The 23,020-nt window shown below is 28.0% G+C and overlaps 4 protein-coding genes across 5 annotated transcripts; all 4 read right to left on the bottom strand.

The window, feature by feature from the left end:
- Window positions 1-257: 257 nt before the first annotated feature.
- On the bottom strand, window positions 258-964 carry LOC113790481 (uncharacterized). Its single transcript, XM_027340156.2, has one exon. It carries the CDS (start codon window positions 891-893, stop codon window positions 288-290), a length of 606 nt encoding a protein of 201 aa, XP_027195957.2. The 5' UTR covers window positions 894-964; the 3' UTR covers window positions 258-287.
- A 4,461-nt stretch (window positions 965-5,425) lies between these two features.
- Window positions 5,426-7,087, bottom strand: LOC113790508 (uncharacterized). Its single transcript, XM_075824210.1, has 2 exons — window positions 6,485-7,087; window positions 5,426-6,420 (listed from the first exon to the last, which is right to left on the bottom strand). The coding sequence occupies exons 1-2, from the start codon at window positions 6,497-6,499 to the stop codon at window positions 5,503-5,505; spliced, it is 933 nt and encodes a 310-aa protein (XP_075680325.1). The 5' UTR covers window positions 6,500-7,087; the 3' UTR covers window positions 5,426-5,502.
- Window positions 7,088-7,412: 325 nt separating this feature from the next.
- Window positions 7,413-20,820, bottom strand: LOC113790510 (uncharacterized). Of its 2 annotated transcripts, none has more exons than XM_075824207.1 (5): window positions 19,948-20,820; window positions 18,669-19,404; window positions 8,997-9,134; window positions 8,536-8,935; window positions 7,413-8,476 (listed from the first exon to the last, which is right to left on the bottom strand). In XM_075824207.1, exons 2-5 carry the CDS (start codon window positions 19,249-19,251, stop codon window positions 7,651-7,653), a joined length of 1,947 nt encoding a protein of 648 aa, XP_075680322.1. In that variant the 5' UTR covers window positions 19,252-19,404; window positions 19,948-20,820; the 3' UTR covers window positions 7,413-7,650. The 2 variants fall into 2 exon arrangements, with proteins under 2 accessions (XP_075680322.1, XP_075680323.1); XM_075824208.1 differs by lacking the exon at window positions 19,948-20,820 and adding an exon at window positions 19,480-19,574.
- A 154-nt stretch (window positions 20,821-20,974) lies between these two features.
- LOC113790505 (uncharacterized) lies at window positions 20,975-22,863 on the bottom strand. Its single transcript, XM_027340180.2, has one exon. The coding sequence runs from the start codon at window positions 22,760-22,762 to the stop codon at window positions 21,167-21,169; it is 1,596 nt and encodes a 531-aa protein (XP_027195981.2). The 5' UTR covers window positions 22,763-22,863; the 3' UTR covers window positions 20,975-21,166.
- Window positions 22,864-23,020: the final 157 nt, after the last annotated feature.

Raw genomic sequence — 23,020 nt, 5'->3', positions numbered from 1 at the left:
TCCAACTCGGAATTTTTGTCACCAAGATAATGATTTGCCCATGTTGTAATCCAATGACTTTTGGTAGTATGGAAAATATTCATTTGTTCCACGATTAATCTGTTGTTGTTGTTTTACAAGTTTCGAATGAAGTTTTGTCAAATCGAAAGCTCAATCAACGAAAAAAAAAGGAAAACGGAAAAACGAAACAATCGAATGCGCGCAAACTACAACTGCTCACTTACTTGTTTCCGGGAACATTTTTTTCAGAATTTTTTCAATTTTTACGGGAAACTTTTTTATTTTTTTTAATCAAAATCAAAAATTAAAAATTCATTTTCATCATCATCATCATCGGCATTTTCTTTTTTCATTGATTTTTCTGAACTGGATGATGACGACGACGAAGAAGCAGAAGATTGGATCGGTGATATGTTATTGAATTTCTTTTCCCATAAAATTGAATTCTTCAGAACATAATAATCATCGATTGGATTAGACAATATTTCATCCCATGTGAACCATGGTAGTTCATTTTGAATTAAATTCAACAGGTTTTTAACATCATTTTTATCCGTAAATTCCAAACGATATTGAATCGCATGTTTATCGAGGAAAATTTCTATTGTTTTTTCTTTCAACGAAAAAATCAAATCCAGAATCGTGTCCAAAGGAATTGCCTTTACGGTTCCTTCATCATAATCAACAAGTAACGATTGTGGATTCCATTCACGAATCGTTTTACATCGTGGATACGTTTTGATTATAAAACGATAATCCGAACCATCATTACTTGTGGAACCTCGACATTCTTCTTCGGATTGATGCTTCAGATGAAGATCACAATCATCGAAGTTTAGCGTGATATTTGGATATGAATCCAAATCTGTAAATTGTACTTTTACTATGTACATTTTAATGGTTTGTAACTTTTTTTGTAATTCAAAGGATTCGATAATTCTGTTTTCTGATAGCGTGAAAGAAAATGGTCATTTTGTAAACACATTGCCTTTTATTTTAAATAAAATATTTGTAATAATAATTTAATTAATTTAAAAAAAACTTTTAAAACATTTATTTAAATCAGTAAATTTATAATTTTTTTTTCAATTTTATATTTATTGTTTTTAAAAAAACAATTATGATCAATGGGATCAAATTTTTAAATTTTTTTCGATCTATAGGTGAAGAAGTCGTGAGGCCCATAATCTGACCGATGACAAATGATTTCCATTTTAAAAGCTTGATTTCCAGTTTGTTTTTTCTTGTTTCTTAGAATCTATGAATTAATGAATGAAAAAGAAAAAAGAAAAATTCGTAAATTTCACAAAAATGAAACAAAACAAACTTTCATTGAACTTACTATATTTTTTTTTGCTATATTTACCATACGGAAATAATAATCAAAATTTATTCTTTCCGGTAAATTGAACAAATCTTGGCATCATTGATTTTATATTTCATTAGAGACGACTTTGTGTTAAAAAGAATGTTCACTCGTTGAGTGATAAAAAACGATTAAACACTTTAGTTAAGGAAAAATTCTATTTATAACAAAAAAAATGAGTAACATTGTTGTGACATTCATAGATGAGGTTACACAATAGATAGAAATGGTATCAACAAGGGAAAAACAATTCGAAATCTAAACGATTAAAATCAAAAACAAAACATTTGATAAATTTTATTCATTGTTTTGATTTAAAATAGTTTGGGTCATTACAATTTTAGATGAGCATTTATTACAAAAAGATTAATAAAAAATTTAAAAATAAAAATTAAAAGTCGATTAAAATAACGATAATCATCGGAAATAAGCCATGATCGGTTGCAAGGTTGGCCAATTCATCCGTTGAGATAACATGTTTCATCATAAAACGATGACGAAGGTCCATCCAAATCGGGCACTCCAGTTCTAGATGCTCCATCGTCTGCGGTTTGTTGCTATCACAAGGGCAGGAGCCATCTTCGACAAATTCAAATCTCCAGATGTAATGTGTCTGGTAGCACGTTAGAAAGTGTAAACATATCTTTTTTAAAAGAAAAAAAATTCGAATTAGAAAATCGAATTTTAAACGAATAAATGAAAACAAAGCAAAGTGCAAAGCAAACAAGATCTTCCTTTTCGATTTCGATATTTTAATATTTACAAAAAATTACAAAAGTTAAAGCCAAAAATCAGTATCCCATTTATCTTGATTTTCCATTTTGGTTTTGATTTTTGATTTTCTTAAAGATTCAATAATGATTTTGAATATAGTGTAAGTGAAAAAATTTGATCCAAATGAAAAAACATTGCACAAATTTATACAGGATTCAAACGATTTGATTTTTTTGGGAAAAAAATGATTTGATTTTATTATGTGAAAACAATTTTAAAAAATTGGAGCAAATATTCAATCCATGTGTTCTACATCCCAAAAGGGATCATAATTATTATCATCATCATTATCATTAGCCAGAACTAATGTTTGTTGATCATCATCGATCTCTTCTACTTCATTGAAAGTTGATTGGATCGGTTCCGATCTCGATAATACATATTTTTCTGGCCAATCAATAAACGTTGTATTCAAAATACAACGTTTTAAGTAGAATTTCATTGTTTAATTGAATAAAATTTATTCCATTGAAAAATGGAATAAAACAATGAAAATAACAAAATAGGAACGTGTGATGAACATTTGACAATACTCAAATGAAAAGCTTTTCTCTGCGACAAAATGCACATTACAATAGTGATTATTTTCAGAAGTGATACTACCGTAAAAAATTGCTGTTAAAAATCGAAAAAGATCAAGATCTTGTCTTTGAAACAATTTCGAAATGAATGAAAACATTTTCAATTTCTTTTTCAACTGAAAAAGAAATTCGAATTTTCCAAAAGAAAGAAAAAAGAAAGGATTGCCTGTCCCGAAGTTGATGGAATTTTCCCATGATCCATTATCAATAAAAAATGAACGTGAATCAATACGTTCCATTTTTTTAACATGAACTATATCAAATTTTTCTTGTTGATCCATTGTTTTTGGTTGTGGAGAGTTAAAATAAAGAAAAATCTGATAATTGATTCAATAATTGTAGAGTGTAATCGAAATGAATGAAGGAAAGATGCATTGCTAAATTTATATGGGGGGAAAAAAAATCTAACACATTAATTATATTTTGAATGTAAATTGAATTAGTTTGGATAGTTTTTTATTTCATTTGTTTAAAATTAATTTATTTACAAAATAAAATCAATGATTATGATAAATAAATTGAAAATACAAAATTCAAAAAGTTGAAATAGTTTTAAATAATTTTGTTTGAAATATTTCTTTTACATAAAACCAAAAATGACCATTTTAATTCGATATGTTCAGAGAATTCAAAAAAAAACTGATTCGATTGATTATTTGGAAGATTTGAAATATTAGATGATTTGTTTATTGTTTTCTCTTCACAAACCAGTGTACGATTTTTATATCATATTTTATTTATTTAATTTTAAAACAAAATTAAATTTGTGTCATTTGTTTTCTTCTGTAATTTCCAATCTGTATTAAGACAGAATTCAAAATGATTATGATTGCTTAAAAAATCAAAAAAAACAACATTTTTCAATTTCTTTTTTTCGATTAAAAAAAAATAAATTCGAATTTTTCCAGTTTTCGAAATTTTGCAGATCCGTCATATAAAACGTGACAAAATTTGAAAAGATAACGATGAAAAAAAAATTATAAAGGTTATAGAGAAAATATAATTTTTTATTAATAAAGAATTCAAACATTTAACATAAAATTACAAAAACAATTTACAAATGAATACAATTTTCAAAATGATTAAAAATTTTCATTATATAAATTGTAAACACGTTCGGCCATATTAGTCGTTTGATGCCAATGAAAACACGGGACACGACTTTCAATTGTTTCAAGCAAATGTTTTACAATCAGATCCTTCATGACTTTTAATATGGCAAATTGATGACCATTTTTATCTTTTTTCATAAATAAAACTTCAAAAGATTCGTTTTGATTTTCAATCAGATCATTCGAAAATTGGAAGGTATATTCAATATTTTCTAATGATAGATATATACTAACAATACCTTCGGCCAATGAACTAATCTGACGGATTTTATTCAATTCGATGACTTTCAGTGGATTTTCAAGTGGATCAAAGTTTGATGTTCGAAACACAAATCCACAATCCGAACCATTTTTCATTTCGCCAGTCATTGTAAGTGAAAAAATTCATACAAATGAAACATTCGAATTCATTTAAAAACCACCATCAATTCCAAATGTCAGTATCATCGCCAGATTCATAATGAAATGGTTCTGGTGGATTGACATATTCATCTGATAAATCAAAATCCCCATCATTGTATTGTTGATTAAATACAATATCTTCACCATTCCAAACGAAAATTTCATCGTTTATTTCCAGTTTTTTGATCATCAATATTGTATTTGTTTGTGGTAGTGGTGGTCATTCTGGCGTTTGAAAAAACATTTTTCAACTGATAAAAAAAAATTCGAATTTTTCCAGTTTTCGAAATGTTTTAAAAACTTGCGTCATATAAAACATTACAAAAATTGATATGATAGAATGTTTGATAAGATAACAATGATAAAAATTCATAAAGGTTTTTTCATAGATAAAACATAATTTTTTATTTAAAAAAGAATTCAAACATATGAAATATGAAATTATTGAAAATTTTTATTGATTAAATTATAAACACGACTGGCGATATTAGTCGTTTCATGCCAATGAAAGCATGGAACACGACTTTCAATAGTTCCCAGCAAGTGTTTTACAATATGATCATTAGAAAATTGGAAGGTATATTGAATATTTTCTAATGAAAGATAAATACTGACAATACCTTCGGCCACTGAACAAATTTTACGAATTTTGTTCATATCGATAGCTTTTAGTGGATTTTCTAATGGATCATAGTTTGATGTTTTAAAAACAAATCCACAATCGGAGCCATCATTTCGCCAGTTATGTGATGGCAGTTCTTTTGCACCAGTCAATATATTGTGAATGTGCAGAAAATAAAAATCGCATTCACTCCAGGAATGCGTTGAAGTTTCGCGAGATAGATCGCCATTATATTTGACGAATACATCTACGACGTCCCATTTTGTTTGATAATATAATTTTTCCATTTTTATAGAGTTTTATTGAGAAAGTATAGAAAAATTGGAGAGTTTTTTGTTTGTGATAAGATAATAATAATTGATTCAATAGTGATAAGCAAAAATAAAACAATAAGTTTTATCGGAATAAGTAAAACGTATAGAGTAACACTTGTAAAAAAGTAAATGAAAATATCGTTAAATTTATACAGAATAATATTGATTATTTTGATTTGAAAAACAATATGAAAAATTTCAAAATTTTTCATTATAATTTTAATTAATTAATTTTGTAAATAAATAGATTTAAATTGGAATTACAAACAAACAAACGGCAACAATATTCATAGCTTACAATTAGTTGATTTTTGATTTTAATTTTCGATGATCAATATCCACCACCACCTGGTGCAGCAAGACTAATGGGAGCAAAAAATGCCATTTGAGGACCACCACCACCACCATATTTTCCGGAAAAAGGCATCGGCATTGGTGGTGGCGCTGCAAAACCAGCAAATGATGGTAATGCACCATATTTACCACCAGTTCCCCCACCACCGAAACTACCAAAATTAGTTGATCCAATAAAACCACCACCACCATTCAATGGTACAGGTGATGGAACAAAACTAGCAAATCCTATTGGTGCTGCATTAAAACCATTTGCACCAATAAATCCACCAGTAGCAGGTGCTAATGGAATACCACCACCATTACCATTTTGTGGAATCATTTGTGGTTGAGGTGATGGGCTACCATATCCACCACCATATGATGGTTGACTACGTGCAACTAATGTTTGAATATTTTCTTCAACTGGCCGAACTTCTTGTCGAATGGTACGCATTGGTGTTATTACTTCATGAATTTCCTGTACAATTGGTTTATGTACAGTATGCCGTAATATATGTGGTTGATCTTCTGAATGTGATTCTTGTACACTACCTTGTGATTGTACATGTTGATGTTTAACATTCATTGGTGATGAATATGTACGAAACATCATTGTCATTGGTACGGATTGTGATTCAACCATTACCTGATATGGTTGTGCTTGTGTTTGTACACTTGGTATATCATAATATTGAACATTTTGTTGACTACGTACAGCTAATGATACTGGTCCGATTGGTTGTGGTGTTGGTGCTGATAATTGTATTGGTTGAATCATTTGATAGGAATTTGGTGCAGCCATTGATTGAAATGTAGCTTGATTATAATTAGGTGAAGCGGCGAATGTACGTCCACCATTTCCATAATTACCAGCTTGAACAGTGGCGATGATAACAGTGATCAACAATGAAATCTGATCATTTTTAAAGATGTTAAAAAAGGTTTAAAAAACACGGTAAACAACAATTCAAACTTACCGATTGATAAAACATTTTTTGCAGAATTTCAAAGTAAAAATTCGTTGATGGATTTGTCGTTTTCGTTGTTGTTGTTGTTGTTATTATTATTTATGGTGTCATCCTAATCATTTGATTTCAAAGACCTTTTTATATATGGGAAAAAATTTCTGTTTCTGGAACAAATTTTTTTCACTAATTATTTTATTTTTTGAAGAAAGAAAAAAAAGAGAGTATTTTCTGTTCCAAAAGCTTCTTTGCTGGAACAATATTGGGTCATTACAGCTTTGGAACAAACAAATAGATGGACCATCATCTATATCAGAAATCAAGAAAACATAAGAAAAATTTCTTTCCGATCAAAATCTACACACATCATCATTATATTATTCTGATTTAATCTTTGTCTTAAAGTCAAAGATATTTATGCAAAAAAATATAATGTGACAAACGAAACTAAATCAATTCAAACCAATGTGAAGAATGAACGAGAGGGGACACGGTCTTTATCATAACCGTTTCATCATCATCATCATCATCAATGATGATCACAATCAAAAATCAATTTAAATTTTTTGCTTTTTTTCGGTTTCAAGGTTCATCATCATATGATTCAGGCCACATCTTTCATTGATAAACAAATTGACAACAACAAGGTTTTATCATTAGAAGAAAAAATGGTTTCTTTTTTACATTTAAACAAACAAACATGGAAAGAGAGTCATCATTAAGATCGAATCAGTGATCAATGATAATCGACCATTTTAAACGACAAAATTACAACATTATTCATGGTTCAAATTTTTGATTCACCTTTTTTTTGTTTGTTGAAATGATGTTTGGACTCGTTTTGTTTTGGCGTTATCAGAAAAATTCCATCACAATAAAAAATTCAGATTCATTTTTTCAGATAAAAATTGCTTGATTGGTTAATCAAAAAAGTAAAAAATTTTTCTGTTTAAATAAAAAATGATATTTTATTCGCAAAAATTTTTTGGGTCTGTTTTTTTCATTATTTTACACAAGGTTTATTGTTAGTTTTGAAAACACGTGCTATGTATTTATATTTTATGAAAAATTTGATTCTACCAAACAAACAAAAAGATAATACAAACTGCACACACACACTTATATTTTTGTTTGAATAAAGATGCCAAAAAAAAGCTAAAAATAAAAACAGGAAATAACTAATAATGGAAAATAATATACCTGCTGAATGTTAACAGAAAAATAATTGAAAATAAATGGCTACTATAATTAGAAATTGATTTTATCATTATTAAACTTGATGATGCTGATGATAATGAGAAGGAACTTGTCAATGATTCGTATTGAGCATCATCATTATTTTCATTTTGTTTATTATCGATTAAATGGGCAACTATTGGTGGATTTTTTCCAGATTCTGTAATCATTGATTTTGTTTGATCAACAATACCTGTAGCTTGTATTGTTGATTGTCGAATACGATGTTTAGCTAATTCTTCATCACTATAACCAATACGTAAATAGGCCATCATTTCAATTTCAAATACTTTATTTGGATCTTTTGGCATTTCCATTGGTAATGATCGTTTTCGACGACGACGACGACGACCAAGTGCATATATTCCATTACCACAAGGTGTTTCTTGACATTTATCCAGACAAACATTAACCGTACCGATAAACATAACATAATTTGATTCAGGAAATTTAAATGCACGAAATTTTGCCGATATTGAATCACCACCATCATTTGATTCAAAATTACCAAAAATATATGGATCAATTGAACAACCATTCAATACAATTACTTCTTGTTGACGATTCGTATTATCGGTTACTTTCATAAAACTAGCCAATAAACCATAAACATGTTTTGATTCATCATCCAAATAAATAATCATTTCTAATGGTGTACCCGGTGCAACATTTAATGATTGATTAACAAATTTACCATTACGTTTAACTTTAAGATTCAGGTGTGGATATGGTGCACGAGCTGTAATATTATCGGTAAAATCCAATACTCTATTAATAAAAACAGAATAAATAGAATAAATCTTTTCAACATAAAAAGCATTACATACTCAGCTTCCATAAAATTTTCGGGTAAATCAATTTCGGTAAAATTTACCAAACGACCACTTGAATCTTCAATCCAAGAGGATGTTGTTTCACGTTTAATTCGTTCAGTTTTATTATGAATTAGATCAACATCATCATCATCATCTAATGGACTAGTTTCAACTTTAAATCCAAGTAATCGATCAATATTTGGCTGTGAACATTTGAAATAGATTGATCGTTGTTGTTGTTGTTGTCCATTTATGCTATTTCTATGTTGTTTTGTTTCAACAACAATTCGATTATAATAGATACGTGTACCGGTAATTTGATCATGAATTTTTGTTGTACCACAACGATAAAAATCATCCTGTAATGATAATACAAATGTTGCCATAAATTTTTCCATTTTAGGTCGACAAACTATTTTTTTGAAAAAAAATTTATTAAATTAAATTAAAAAGTTTATCATTGAAAACTTTACTTGAAAATGAACGAAGTTTTTCCAGATAAACATATGGTTCATCATCATCGTCACTGGACATTTGGCCATCAATATATAATGATGAAAGATTCACCTGTATTATCATTGAATCCATTGAACAATTTAAACGATATGGTACTGTTGATGGTAGAATAGAATAGATTCATAGATCATTGGGAGAAGGGAAAATAAACAAAACGAAAGAAAAAAAATGAAATTCATATTAGTAATTTGCCATTCGTGAATAATAGAAAAAAAATCAATTTCCATTTCAAATGCATCATCATCATAATGATAGTCATTAGGATTCTATAGAGAAAAAACAAAACAAAAAAAATGAAACATTCTTCTTCTGATGATGATGATGATTATTGTAAATGTGGTTTTCTCTGGCTGGGTTTGGAATAAATTTCTTTATATTTCCAGACAATCACATGGGAGACAGAAAAAATGTTATTTTTTCTTTGTTTCCCATATCATCATCATCATTTTGATCGAAAAAACACGGTTACACAAACAAAACCCATAGTGAAAAAAATGGAAAATGTAAATGTCTTATTTACTTACTAAACTGCAAAAAAAGAAAATAACCAAAAATGATGATGATGATAATAATAATGTCTTGTCTATCATTATTCCATTTTATTGTCAACAACAAAAATATACAGAATATTTTACATTTGTGTGGTGTGTTTAGATTCGATTTCAATTTCAATTTTGAAAAGAATAATAAAAAATTGAATTCAATTGAATTGAATTTGAAAATGGAATTGAAATCAGAGTACAGGATTGGAATAAATGTTTTTCATTTTCTTTTTTTGCATTTCTTTTCGTTGCTGCTTTGAATTTGAATTCAAACACACAAAACGAACGAACGAACGATGATTGAAATCGATTATAATCTATTCGAGCAATCGACGAGAGAAATGAAAAAAAAACATTTTTGGGTAATCGATTCGAAATGTGAATTGGAAATAAAATGGTTGGACAAAAATTCTTTATTCAAAATTGGATTTTGAAAGAAATATAGAAAAACCAAACAGGCCAAAAACATGTTTGGATATAAAAAAAATTCCAAACCGATGAAAATCAATCGATACACAATGATTGATTTGAATCAATCGTCGAAATCTAATCTCCCACCCATATCAAATAGATCAAATTGATAAGTTGATATATCAATTTTCTTGGCGAAAAAAAGGAGAAACAAAAAATCGATCCAAATAAACAATGGTTAAGTTTTTAAACTGTAAAAAAAAATTTAAAAAGAAACAAAAGGCTAAACACAATAATCATTATCCACTTGAGAATTCAACGAAGTAAAAAGCTCTTAAATTTTCTCAACAATATTTTGGCTGAAGAAAAAAACAAAGTTCACGAAGAAACAAAACAAAAAACACACATATCGAAGATATACACTTGAGAAAACGGATAAGAAAAAAGAAAAGGAAAAAAACTTTTAATAAATAAATTAGACCAAGAGAGAGAGAGAGAGAGAGAGAGAGAGAGAGAGAGAGAGAGAGAGAGAGAGAGAGAGATTGATGCTAAATAAGCGAATGAAAATTTTTCATTTTTGAAAAATTTTAGAAAAATAATCGATAAGAAAAAGAAAGAAGAAAAATCGAGAATCCTAGATCGATAAAGCAAAAATATTATTATAAATGGAAATTGAATCGGAAAATTCAAAACAAAACAAAATTCAATGCCTTTCCATAAGAAAAAAGACGAATAAGGAATCGGAATAAGAATAATTCCAATTCTTGTTTTAATTCTCATACATTTCATATATATAAATTTGTCATTCAGTCAACCAAATTTTAATTCATTTCATTTTATTTGTTGTAGCATAATGAAACATAAGAATATTCTTTATGGATGCTTGCTTGTAAAACCAAAGAAAAAGCGGGAGAGAAATGAACAGAACCAGAACACAAAGACAAATGAAAATTGGAAATTATTATTATTATATAATTATTCCATGTGAACATGCGATTCATTCATTTTCATTTTCATTTTTTGTTGATGTTGTCGTTGTTATTGGCTGGTTTCAATTAGGATCAAGATGATTTCTTTTCTTTTTTTCTGGTAATATGGTAATTTATGTTTCCAAGAAGAAAAGAATAAAAAGATTTTTTCCCAGAATTTATACTAAATTCTCAAACAGAATTCACTCTGCCTGTAGTATTCGGTAATATTCTTTATTATTTTTTGTCTAAATTGAAAATGGTAATCACATCATCATAATCATCATCGTTGTCGTTGTTGTAATGCAGAATAATATTTATTTTGGCAATTTTTTTTGAATTGAATTGAAAATGAATAAATTATGAGACATCATTCAGGATTTGGATTCACGAAAAAAACTCTAGCAAAAAAGCAAAAAAAAATGGAAAAAAATTCTGTCAACAACAACAACAATAACGAGAAAATCCCTGAAAATGGAAAATGAATGAAATTAATCCATTCAATCTATTAGCTGTCTTGTTTAACTGAATGAAAAAATGAAAATCTTTTTTTCTGTTTTTGATTTACATGGAGACCAAGGATTGTCAAAATAGAAAGAAAAAAAATGCTAAGATAAACAACTAAGCAAAAAGTCATAAAAAAGATGTATATTCTTGAGAGAAAAGAAAGATATTCTCTGTTGTTTCTCGGAATTTGTTTGTTTTCCATCATCCATAAATGATGATGATGATGATACTCAGTAAATTCTAATAATGATTATGGAACATCATAATTGATGGTTTTTTATCTTCGAGACTTTTCTAGACTTACTAAACTAACTTTCTAAGTAGAAAAAGGGTTTAAATTATGAACCAAAAAGTAAATATTTAAAGAAAAAAGAATACCAACAACAACAACAACATGCACAAGACATGAATGGATTTTATCATCATCAATTTTTTTGTTTTGTTTTGGCCATATAGAATATATGAAAAGCGATAATAATGATAATATTCTTCTGGTACATTAATATCGATAAGTATTATTTATTATTATTATTATTTTTCAAAAAATAAAAATTTTCAAAATAAAATTGATGATATGCTATCAATTTTTTCTTATTCAATATATTCTGCGTTTGTTTATTCAAAAAAAAATTTCCTTTTTGTATGATGAAAATAATAATAATAATACAGTGGTGATTCGTTTAACGGAAAATCTGTTAAAATGAAGATTTAAGTCGACGACTGACGTCTTGGAACCGAAGTTAAATGAGGTACCGCTGTAATAACTTTATGGATTTTTAGATATTTTATCTATGAATAAACACTACACACACACTACTAACACTATCATCTAATCTTGGAATAGAAAAAAAATGAATAAGAAGAAGAAGAAATTGATCGTTTGCGTGTGTATATGATTATTTATACGGAAATGAATTTCGTTTGGACATATAGAGAGAATGAAACGAGAAGAGATGAGTATAATAATATGAAAAGAATGAGGTAGATTTCAATGGAAAAAAGATTAAAGAATATTATATGAAGTTCCGAAAAAAAGCAAAAATAAGAATATCATATGTGGACAAATCCAAACAAAACAACAAAACAAAAAGTTTTCTTTTTGGAATCATCAAATGAATTGGAACAAAAAATTGATCCTTTTTTGTTTTGTTTTTGTTGTCCAAAAAATCTTTATTCCAAAATATTTTGGACTCTTTTTCGAAGTTTTTCTGGCCCACAAAAAAATCACTGTCATTGAAAAAAATTGATATGATGATGATGATGAAATTGTCAGTCAAACAATCTACACATCTGGATCGATCCAGCTTGACAATGCAAATATGCACGAAAAAACATCAATCTATTCATTCATTCATCTTATCGAATTCAATTCCAAGAATAAAAAGAGGAAAAAAAACACCCAACATTGTCAACAACATTGTAACACATATGATGATGATCAAATCAGATGAGATAAATGAATGAAATGAATGAATGAAGAAAAATCGATCAACAAACTCCAGAATAAATAAAATAGAGAAAAATAGAGTAAAAGATGTTCATCGTAATCAATCACAAACATGTTTTGTTCGGGGAAAAACGAACGAGAAAAAAAAAATTCTTGATATGGATGAATAATTTTCTCTATATAATAGATTCTTGATCATCATCATTAACAGAATTCAACAGAATTAAAATGAATATGTTGATTATTTTTCGTGGAATTTTCATTGAATTCCAGTGAATGAAAAGAAGAAAAAACAAAACACTTGTATTCAGATGATGATGATGAAGTAAAAATTAAAAAAAAATCATTTGACAAATCATTTAGTTTATTTTCGTTTTTTTTTGATTAATGATTTTGTTTTGTTTTTTGGCCAAAATACATCTGAAAATGTATGGAAATGATGACGATCATCATCATTCAATTCTTTCCAGGAATTTTATCATCATAGAAAGTTTTTCTTCTTTTCTTTCGGAAAGAATCGTGAAACAAAAAATTCAACATGGTTTTTGTTCGGGTCATCATGATGATGATTCAAAAAACATCACAAACATTCATTCACCAAGGAAAACAATTTTCGAAATGGAATTTTTGTTTTTCTATCTGGGTTATTTTTGTTTTATTTCTGGGTATTTGGGTTTTGCAAACGCATCATTTTTCTGTTGGGGACCAACCATAATGACAAAAACTTTTTTTTTGTTTGTTTCAGATTTCCGAATAAACAAAATCGAGGACAAATGGCGGGAAAAAACAAAATAAAAAAGGCAAAACAACAACCGAAAGATCAGTTAATCATTAATTGATTATGTGAAATTCACTCGGTCAATCAGTCAATCGATCAATAACAACAACAACAACAACAAAAAAACAAAAAACAAAATTGATATATGGTACCTTGTAATGAAAATTGTGGATAAAGTAAAAAGAAAAAAAAAACATTATAAATTGACAATTCACGATAATAATTTATCATTGCCAATACGAAGAAATTGAAAGTAAAAAATATAAAAAAAAATCAATTTGGTTTGTCTGGTTCGATCATCTCGATATATCACACAGAAGGAAATAACAAAGAACGATCAGCTCGAACATCGATCGATACTATCGATAATCGAATCAATAATAAAAATTGTGAAAAAACGAAAAATAAAAAATAAATCCCGAACAAACAAACAGGAACAACAACAACAACAACAAAAAGTGGGGGTCGTAAACAAATGTCGTTTTGGATTTTGGCTGTTGTCGTTGTTTCTGTTTATTTCATTTATGGTTCATGAAACACAACAAAAAAAAGAAAGAATGAGAAAAAACTAAAAGAATAATGGAATCAAAAGAAAGAATCACACAGAAAAAAAAGAATCCAAATCTAATATTTTATTTTTCACAAACGAAAATAGAAAGAATTGAAAGAAATGTTAAAGTTGGTTGGCAATTCTTCTTCTTCTTCTACTACCATCATCATCATGATTTCAAATCAAAGATTTTTGTTTTTTTTTCGATTTCATTTCGTTGATTCTTACGGATCGTTTGCGTTTTGTTGTTGTTGTTTTCTTTCTTTCTTTTTTCAAATCGAAATTTTAAAATTGTTTTTTTTAGTTCTGTTTGCCATCTCAATATTTCATTTCCAATGATGATGATGAGGAAATAATAATACCGAAAGAAGAAATGACAGAAAAAAAATCGAAAATCAAAATAGATTACACATCGGTGCAAATGGAAAATTTCATTGATAAATTTATATTCATTCAAGCAAAGAGAAAAAGAAAAATCGAAAGGATAAAAAAAAATCTTAAAAAACCAAATGACTGTACGTGCGTGCTTTCGTATGGATCGTAGAATCATATCATTTTGCTTTTGAAAAAAAAGAAGATTCTTTTAAAATTTCGGGATTCTGGTCAAAAACACATCAACCAAGCTAAACGCAGCAGGATTGCTGTGACCATAATGTTATTGACAACAAAACCAGAACAAAATTATTAGCTAAGGATTTGGAAAAAATGAAAATTTCAAGAAAAATTTCTTCTTCTTTTTTCTTTCAAAAACAAATCTAATAAAATAGAAACTGTTGCAAAACTAACATAATCAAATGACCAGATGTAATCGATGTAAATAGTCGTAATCAATCGCCATCATCATCATCACCATCATCATTAGGATTTTCAATGTTGCAAACGGACGATTAACACATAGACCAAGAATATTCTGTATAATATTTTCTGTTTTCATCTTTAATTCATTTATTACAGAGATTTTTGTTTGTTGGTTGTCAAATGTGTATCGACTGTATATAAAATGAAAATCAATTTTCAATTTAGAAAATGAAAATCCCTAAATGGGAATATTTCATTTGTATTGGAAGTCAATGAACACAAGACAAAAATTAAACATTTTTGACATTCAATAAATGAAAAAAAAATCGATATCTAATCTAATCAGATCAGATCATGGCTAAATATTTCCTCAAGGAAAATTCCATTCTATTCTCAAGAGATCAATTTTCATTCTAAATATAATCAGATTGTTTTTCTTAGCAAACAACAATATTTTGTATTGATTAAATCATCATCATCATCATTAATCGATCGATCAATCAATGAAATTGGATTAATTTAGATTGGATTTCAAGAAGCCAAACAAAACAAAATATAAATGACACGACCTAAGGGTTGAAAAAAAACCAGGAACAAATTCTGAACATTTGAAATTGATGATGACAGCAACTACATATCTAAAGAGACAAGTGGTGACTATCGATTCTATCGATTCTATCGTTCAATTGATGATCAAAAAAAGTCAAAAAAAACAACAACGAAAAAGAAGAAGAAGAAGAAGTAACGAATTTTCTTGAATAGAATCAGGAAATCATTTCGTTTATATTTGTTGATTATCAACCAAACCAACAATAACGATGATGATGATTCTTATCAAGAAAACGTGTCATCACGTATGTTGACCGATATTAAAAGCAAAACAACAAAAGAATTTCATCTTGTTTATTTGACACACAAGATGAGAAAAAATAAAACTAAACATGATCAGAATCCAATAAATATTTTCATTTTTGTTAAGGAAGATATCCGAGAGAGAGAGAAAAAATATATTCTTCTTCTTCTTCCACATTTTTTATCTAATAATAAAATTATCGAATAAAGAACGAAAATGAGAAAAAGACAAAAAACAATAGGAAATTCAATACAAGGCCGGTAGTTTTTGATTTCAATTTTTGTTTTTTTGTTGTTGTTGTTTGCCATCTTGATTTTATTATCAAAAAACCAAAGAAAAAAAATCGTTCCAAATGGAACCATCATGATGATCCCTAGTGATAGTGGAAACAAGTTTTTTTCTTTTGTTTATAGTCTTTATTTTGATAAATCAAGATTTTAGGGAACAAAAAATTCAATATCATCACCCATATTGAATTGTTGAGATGAATTTCAATGAAGAATGAATCCGAAAATACAATGTTTCAAACAAAGTAAAAGAAAAATGAAACAAAAGATGTTTAGGAAACCAAAGATGATAACATCTTAATTCATTCATCAAAAAAAAACTTTAAGCCGGGGTTTTTCATTTCATCTTCATCAGATGGAAAACAACGACAACAAGGGAAACAAAAAAAACTTGGGAATTAAATACCGCCTATGATTCTTGTTTTCCTTTCCAGAAACTTTTCCGAAAACGAAAAAATAATAATTCTTCATTTCAATTAAGACAGCAAACAAAAGATGATGATGATGATCGTGATCATCATGATGAAACCCGATTATAGGTTAGGTTTGTTTTTGTCTTAAACAGTCGATTCTATATGATAAAAAACAACAGCAGCATTCATATTCTCTTTGGTCTAATGGCAAAAAATAGAATCCATTTTTTTTTGTTGCTTCTGCTTTTGGGATTCTTTTCGTTGATCAAACAAACAAAAATGGAATGAATGAATGAATGAAATATTCCCTCATCTCACTAAACTTAACACTCTAAAAGAATCTTTAATCTTAATGAAAATGATGAAAATGAATGAATGAATGAATGAAAAACAAATGGAATTTTTTTTGTTTTTGTTTTTGAAACATAGACAATGAAGAATTCCAAATGTGAAACATTTGCAATCTTTGTTTATTTGTTGTTGTTGTTGCCCTAGTTTGTTGTTGTTGTTGTTGTTGTTTCATAAAAGTCATTTCAAAAGTTTTTTTTTCTTTTAGAACCCATTGATGATGATTGCTTGCCTCTGTGTTATATAAGGAAAATATACAAAAGGATTTTTTGTTGTTTTGGTTGTTCTATTTTAAATTGAATTTCTTTCTTTTTTTGCTGGATGTCATCATTATTAACATCATCAGCACCAAAGCATCTTAGTTTTAATAAATAAATAAATAATGTCAAACGTAATGAACAACAATGATGATGACAAAATGGAAATTCTGCATTAGAATTTCATTCTTGTTGTTGAATTCAGAACCCAAAACAACAACAAAAGAACCATATATTTTTTATATGAGAAGTTGACAAATTCTGAACCGAATCAAAAATGGAAAAAATATTTTTTGTTGTTATTGTTGTTTGAGTGTGAAAAAATAATTGAATATTGAGGAGGGAGAGAAAAAAGCATTTTCATTTTCATGTCAACAACAAATTGGCTTTTTCAAAAAGAAAATTCTTTAATTTTTAAAATTTAATAAAATGAAATGTCGAGGGAGAGGAAAGGGGAAAAAATAACCCTTTCGGTTCTTGTTAAAGTTCTTACATTGACAACAACAATAACAACAATGTTAATGAATATAATGAATGCATGCATGGAATGAAAGGAAAAAATGATGGAAAAAAATTTTGAAAAGCTAATAAGTTCCGAGAAGGAAAGAAGTGGAAAAAAATCTAGGAAAATTTTAAATTAAAAATAATCCTCGAAAAAGAAAAATTTTGTAATGTGATGCATCGATTTTTTTTCTTTGCTTGCTTGCTTGCTTGTTTAAAAAAAATACTGCAACACTTTTTTTTCACTATTAACTAAACTAAACTAAACTAACTAAATAACAGGGGAATTCTCAGCACAAGAATAATTCCCCCCCTGTTCCAATTGAAACAACAAAATCAAATTAAAAATTTCGTCGTTTTTCAATAATAATAAAAAAAGTACAGTGAAGTGAAGTGTGAAAGGCAAAAAAAGAAAAAGTTTCTCAAAGAAATTGACAGCTCAATTAAAAATCGACAACGACAAATTTGGGATCAATAAATAATGGAAAATAAAAAAAAACTTTACATTTTATTTTATTTTTCTTTGAAAAATCAAAAATTGTTCTGATTTTTAAAAGAAATTCCAATGATCAATGGCAAGAAAAAAAAAGTTTATCCGAATTCGTTAAGTACAGCATCATTTTGGGAAAAGTTCCGAAAACAAAACGAAAAAATTTCCCATAATGAAAAATTTCGGAAATTTTTTTTTATTTCCGAAACCACACACACACAGAAACGACAAAACATTTGAAATATTAGATGTTCGTAATTTATGGTTTTTTTTTAAATGTAAAAGCCATTCATGTCAGAATAGCGCAACTGTGAATGAATCACATTAAAATCAAAGAGATTCTACCAAAAAAACAAAAAACGGAAATTCTGAATTTTTAACAACAAGAAGAAAAATTTGGAAACTTTTTCTTTGTTGCCGGAAATAATGAAAATAAATAACGGGAAAAAGAAAAAGAAAGAAAGAATAAAAAAACTTACATTGATTATGATTTCCATCACTATTTACGGACCATTTATTCTTATGACTTGTTTTTGTCATCATTTTCTTTGTCGTTGATGACAATGTTGTCGTTGTCGTCGTTGTTGTTGATGTTGGAACCATTACTGTTGCTGTAGTCGATGACATTATTGTATCATTATTATTATGATGATTATCATCAACATTTTTATTATCAACAACAACATCATGATGGGTAGATATAGTTGTCGTTGTCGTCGTTGTTGTTGTTGTTGTTGGTGTTTGAATATTGATGTTACCAATCGTTAATGATGATGATGATGATGATGATATTGAAATGGGTGTTGTTGTTGAATTGATATTTGGTTGAATCAATATTTGATTCAAGTTTGAATTTGGTAATAATGATGATGATGTTGTTGTTGTTGTTGATGATATTGATGGTGATGGTGGTAATATCGATGGTGATGGCAATAATATCGATTTATTATTTAAATCACTACTATTTCCGTTTATAATAATATCATGACCATTTACAATATCAACAATGACGACATTGATGATGATGATGGTGATGGAAAAAATGTAAATATTTGATTTCATTTTGAAGGGAAATTCAGATTCGAAATGTAGCCAGAAAAAAAAATTCAAAAAATGTTTTTTGTTATGTCCAAAAACTGTCTCTCGGCCACCAAAGAAACCCGATTACCGTTAATCTACATAATCTTTAAAATTGGAAAATTTTCCAATTGAAATCTAGAAGAAGAAGAAAAACAAATGCAAAAAAGGGGATTATTTTTTTCGATTAAAGAAATGCGACATAAAACATACAAACAGAAAATCTTAAAATATTCAACGAGAAAAATGACATTGTAAAAAAACATTTATCCTTTCAATCAAACAAATCAAATCAGAAACAAATCAAAATATTTATAAAAAAGTGTGGGTGTGTGTGAATGGGGAGAAGCGAGAAAATATGGAAATTAAATCCAAATTAGGCTTTGTGTAGGGAGCAGAAAATCATTTCGAATCAAAAAATAGTCCCACCTTGTGCAAAAATGAAAAATGGAATAAGGATGGGCCCATTACAAACTTTAAAGAAAAACTTTTTTTTCTGTCATAAAATTTCTGGCTTTAAACAACAACAACAAAAATGAAAAATTGAATGAAAAAAAAACAAATTTTACAGTTTGTAGGATGCTATAAACAAAACAAAAAGAACAGCCAGATAAATGATGTTTGGTGTGTGTGTTTCAATAGCAAACAAACAGGATGTTTCTGTGTATTTCAGCTACTTACCCCTTTTGTTGTTGTTGTTGCCTGATATGTATCTTTTTCTCTCGGTGATGATGATGACTTTTTATGGCAAAAATGGTTTTGCAAATTCAATTTGTTTTATTCAAAACACAAATAAACACACATACATTTCTTATTTTGAGCAAAAGATACATATTTGGAATACAGCAGACTTGATGATGATGGAACAACAGCTGAGACAGTTTGATTGAAAGTTGGCAAAAAAACAAACAAACAAACAAACAAATCACAATGGAAAATGCTGGAAGAATACACACTGTGTGTATTTTGATTCAAGTTTTGAGTTTTTCTTCTTTGTCTCTCTTTTCACCTAACAACAACAACGAGGATGTTCCAAGATTAAAGATAGCCACGGTACCATATCACAAAACTTTAAACAAAACAATAGCCCCAAAATACAATTGAATTTTCTTTTTTTTCTGGATGCGGAAAATGTGAATGGGAAAAAAATTTTCTCATGTTTTTGTTGTTGTTGTTGTTGTTGGATGATGATCATCATCATAATCACAAAAGATGATTTTCTTCACTTTTTTCAATTTTCTTTTCACTTTTCATTCATTCATTCATTCAAAATGAATAATGTTTTCGGAAACTTTATTTACACCGACCGACCAAATTCACAACCAGGATGAACACAACAGCGAAAAAAAACCCAAAATTGAAAACAAAAACCGGCGTTCAAAAAAAAAAGTCAATAAATAATGTTGTTGGCTGTTTGTTTGGTTGTCGGTATTACCGATGTTGTTTATTCCCGCAAAATAACTGAAATGATAATAAATTCCCCATCATGATATCCGAGTCGAGTCGGGTAAATTCTGAATTTGTTTTCGGGTCCCGACCAAAAATATAAAAAAAAACATTCGAATTCGATTTGCGCATGTTTTACAAGTGTATAATTTATAAATGATAGTAGTATTCAGATAAGATAAGAAAAAAAGTAGAAGAAGTGGTTGATAAATGTGTTGAGATATTTTTTTTTTTTTTAATCGAACAAAACATTATTGCCATCTATCGGAATGTTTGATTTACCTTTATTCAATTTTTTGTTGAAAATTTTAAAATTTCAATTTTTTAAAATAATTTTTTAATTTATTAAAAATGATCTTCATCATCATCATCAACACCACTACCACGACTATTAATACCTTTAGAAATTTTATCAAATATTCTTACCAATGAACCGGTTAAATTAGCTGTCCAATTATTTTTTTTTTTGATTTAAATTTTGTTGATTTTTTGTTGTTAAACGAATACTATTATCATTATCATTATCATCATTTGGATTTGATTTTGATTTCATTGATATTTTTTCTATTGGTGATTTAAAAGATTTTTGAAAATTATCAATTTTTTTATTTGTTTTACCATTAGATTCTTGTTGCTGTTTTTGTTGTTGCTGTTGTTGTTGTTTTTGATTATTTTTTCCAATGGATTCTTGTTGTTGTTGTTCTTGTTTTGGATTATTTTTTCCAATGGATTCTTGTTGTTGTTGTTGTTCTTGTTTTGGATCATTTGATTTTACAATCATTTTTTCTCCACCACTAATCAATCCAAGCATAAAACCACTAATAACTGGAAATCCACCACTATAACCATAAATTGGTAATGAATTTGATGTTGAAAATGATTCTTGTTGTTGTTGTTGATTATCTGATTTTGGTGTTGATGGTGCTGTTGATTTTGGTGGTGATATTGATTTCGGTACGAATGTTGGTGTTATCAGAATCTGTTTAATAACCAATGATTTTCTTGATGATGATTTTTCTTTTATTAATTGCATTTCTGGTTGTAATTTATTTATTTTTGGCCGGATTATAAATGTACTTAAATCATCATCATCTGTTATTTTTATTTCAAATGGTTCATCAACATTTCCAGCACCTTTAACTGTTGTTTTCATTTCAATTTCTTCTTTTTCTGTACCATCTTTTGATTCTTTTTTACTTGATTTATCTAATTTTTTTCTAAATTTTTTCGATTTTTCTTTTTTATCACTCATTGATGATGATGCTGATTTTGAACCATGTTTTCTATTACGTCTTCGGCGTTGTTTACTTTTTTCATTTAATTTTGAATTTTGATGTTGTTTATTATCATTTAATAATTGTTGAATTTTTTGTGCCAATTCTTTTGGTGTTTGATCACGGCTATTTTTTGAATCATAAATTGGTTTTCTTGGTGAAAATGTGTCACTCAATGTTGTTGTTGTCAAAACTTTAGTTCCACGTCTTTGTCGACTTTTTGATTTTGATTTTGATTTGGATTTTGACCGTGCTGTTGATTGTTGTTGAAAATTACTTGATGTTGTTGTTTGATTATAAAAATTATTCATTGAATCAAATTGTTGTTGTTGTTGTTTTTCTTTCATTTTCATTTCAGCTGCTATTAATTGTACCATTGATTCATATAGTTCTGGTGAACAAAAATGTTTACTTGTTTGTTTATAAACAGGATAACCTTGTGGATGATTTTGCATCATACCAGGTATAAATGGTGGTGGTGGTGGTTGTGGTCGATATGGATTATATGGATTTAAAAAACCAGGTGGTGGTGGTGGTAATGTTGAAAATTCTGGTATTGGTGGTGGTGGCATAAATGGATTTTGATTTGGATATCCTTGTACAATTGGATAACCCGAATAACCATAAATTGGTACGTATTGTTGTTGTTGAAGTCTATCTATTCTACTTCCTGAACGTGATCTTCGTCGTTTTTTATCCTGATTATTTTGTGGTGGTACCATTAATATTTGATATTCAGGTTCTTGATTCGGTACTATTGAACATTGGCCACCCATATTTTGTTGATTTTTTTTTCTTCGAATAAGTTACAATTTTGAAATATAAAAAAAACGAAAAGAAAAACCACTATCGAATAATTTTCGAATCGTTTTTATAGTCAAAAAAATTTAATTTAAATTAGAAAAAAAGTAAAAATTTTTACAAAATTTAATTCACAACAACAAAAAATTAACTGAAAAAGAAAGTGATGGTCGTATGCCGAAAAAAAAACATTCGAACATTCGATCAAACTATCGCGATATTATCGATTGTTG

The sequence above is a fragment of the Dermatophagoides pteronyssinus genome, unplaced genomic scaffold (assembly GCF_027571235.1).
Source record: "Dermatophagoides pteronyssinus isolate colony J.1.1.1.1 unplaced genomic scaffold, Derpt_VIB-CSIC_2022.12 sq0056, whole genome shotgun sequence".
NCBI lineage: Eukaryota > Metazoa > Arthropoda > Arachnida > Sarcoptiformes > Pyroglyphidae > Dermatophagoides > Dermatophagoides pteronyssinus.
The sequence above is the reverse complement of the archived record's forward strand: the minus strand, read 5'-3'. Positions and strand labels throughout refer to the sequence as shown.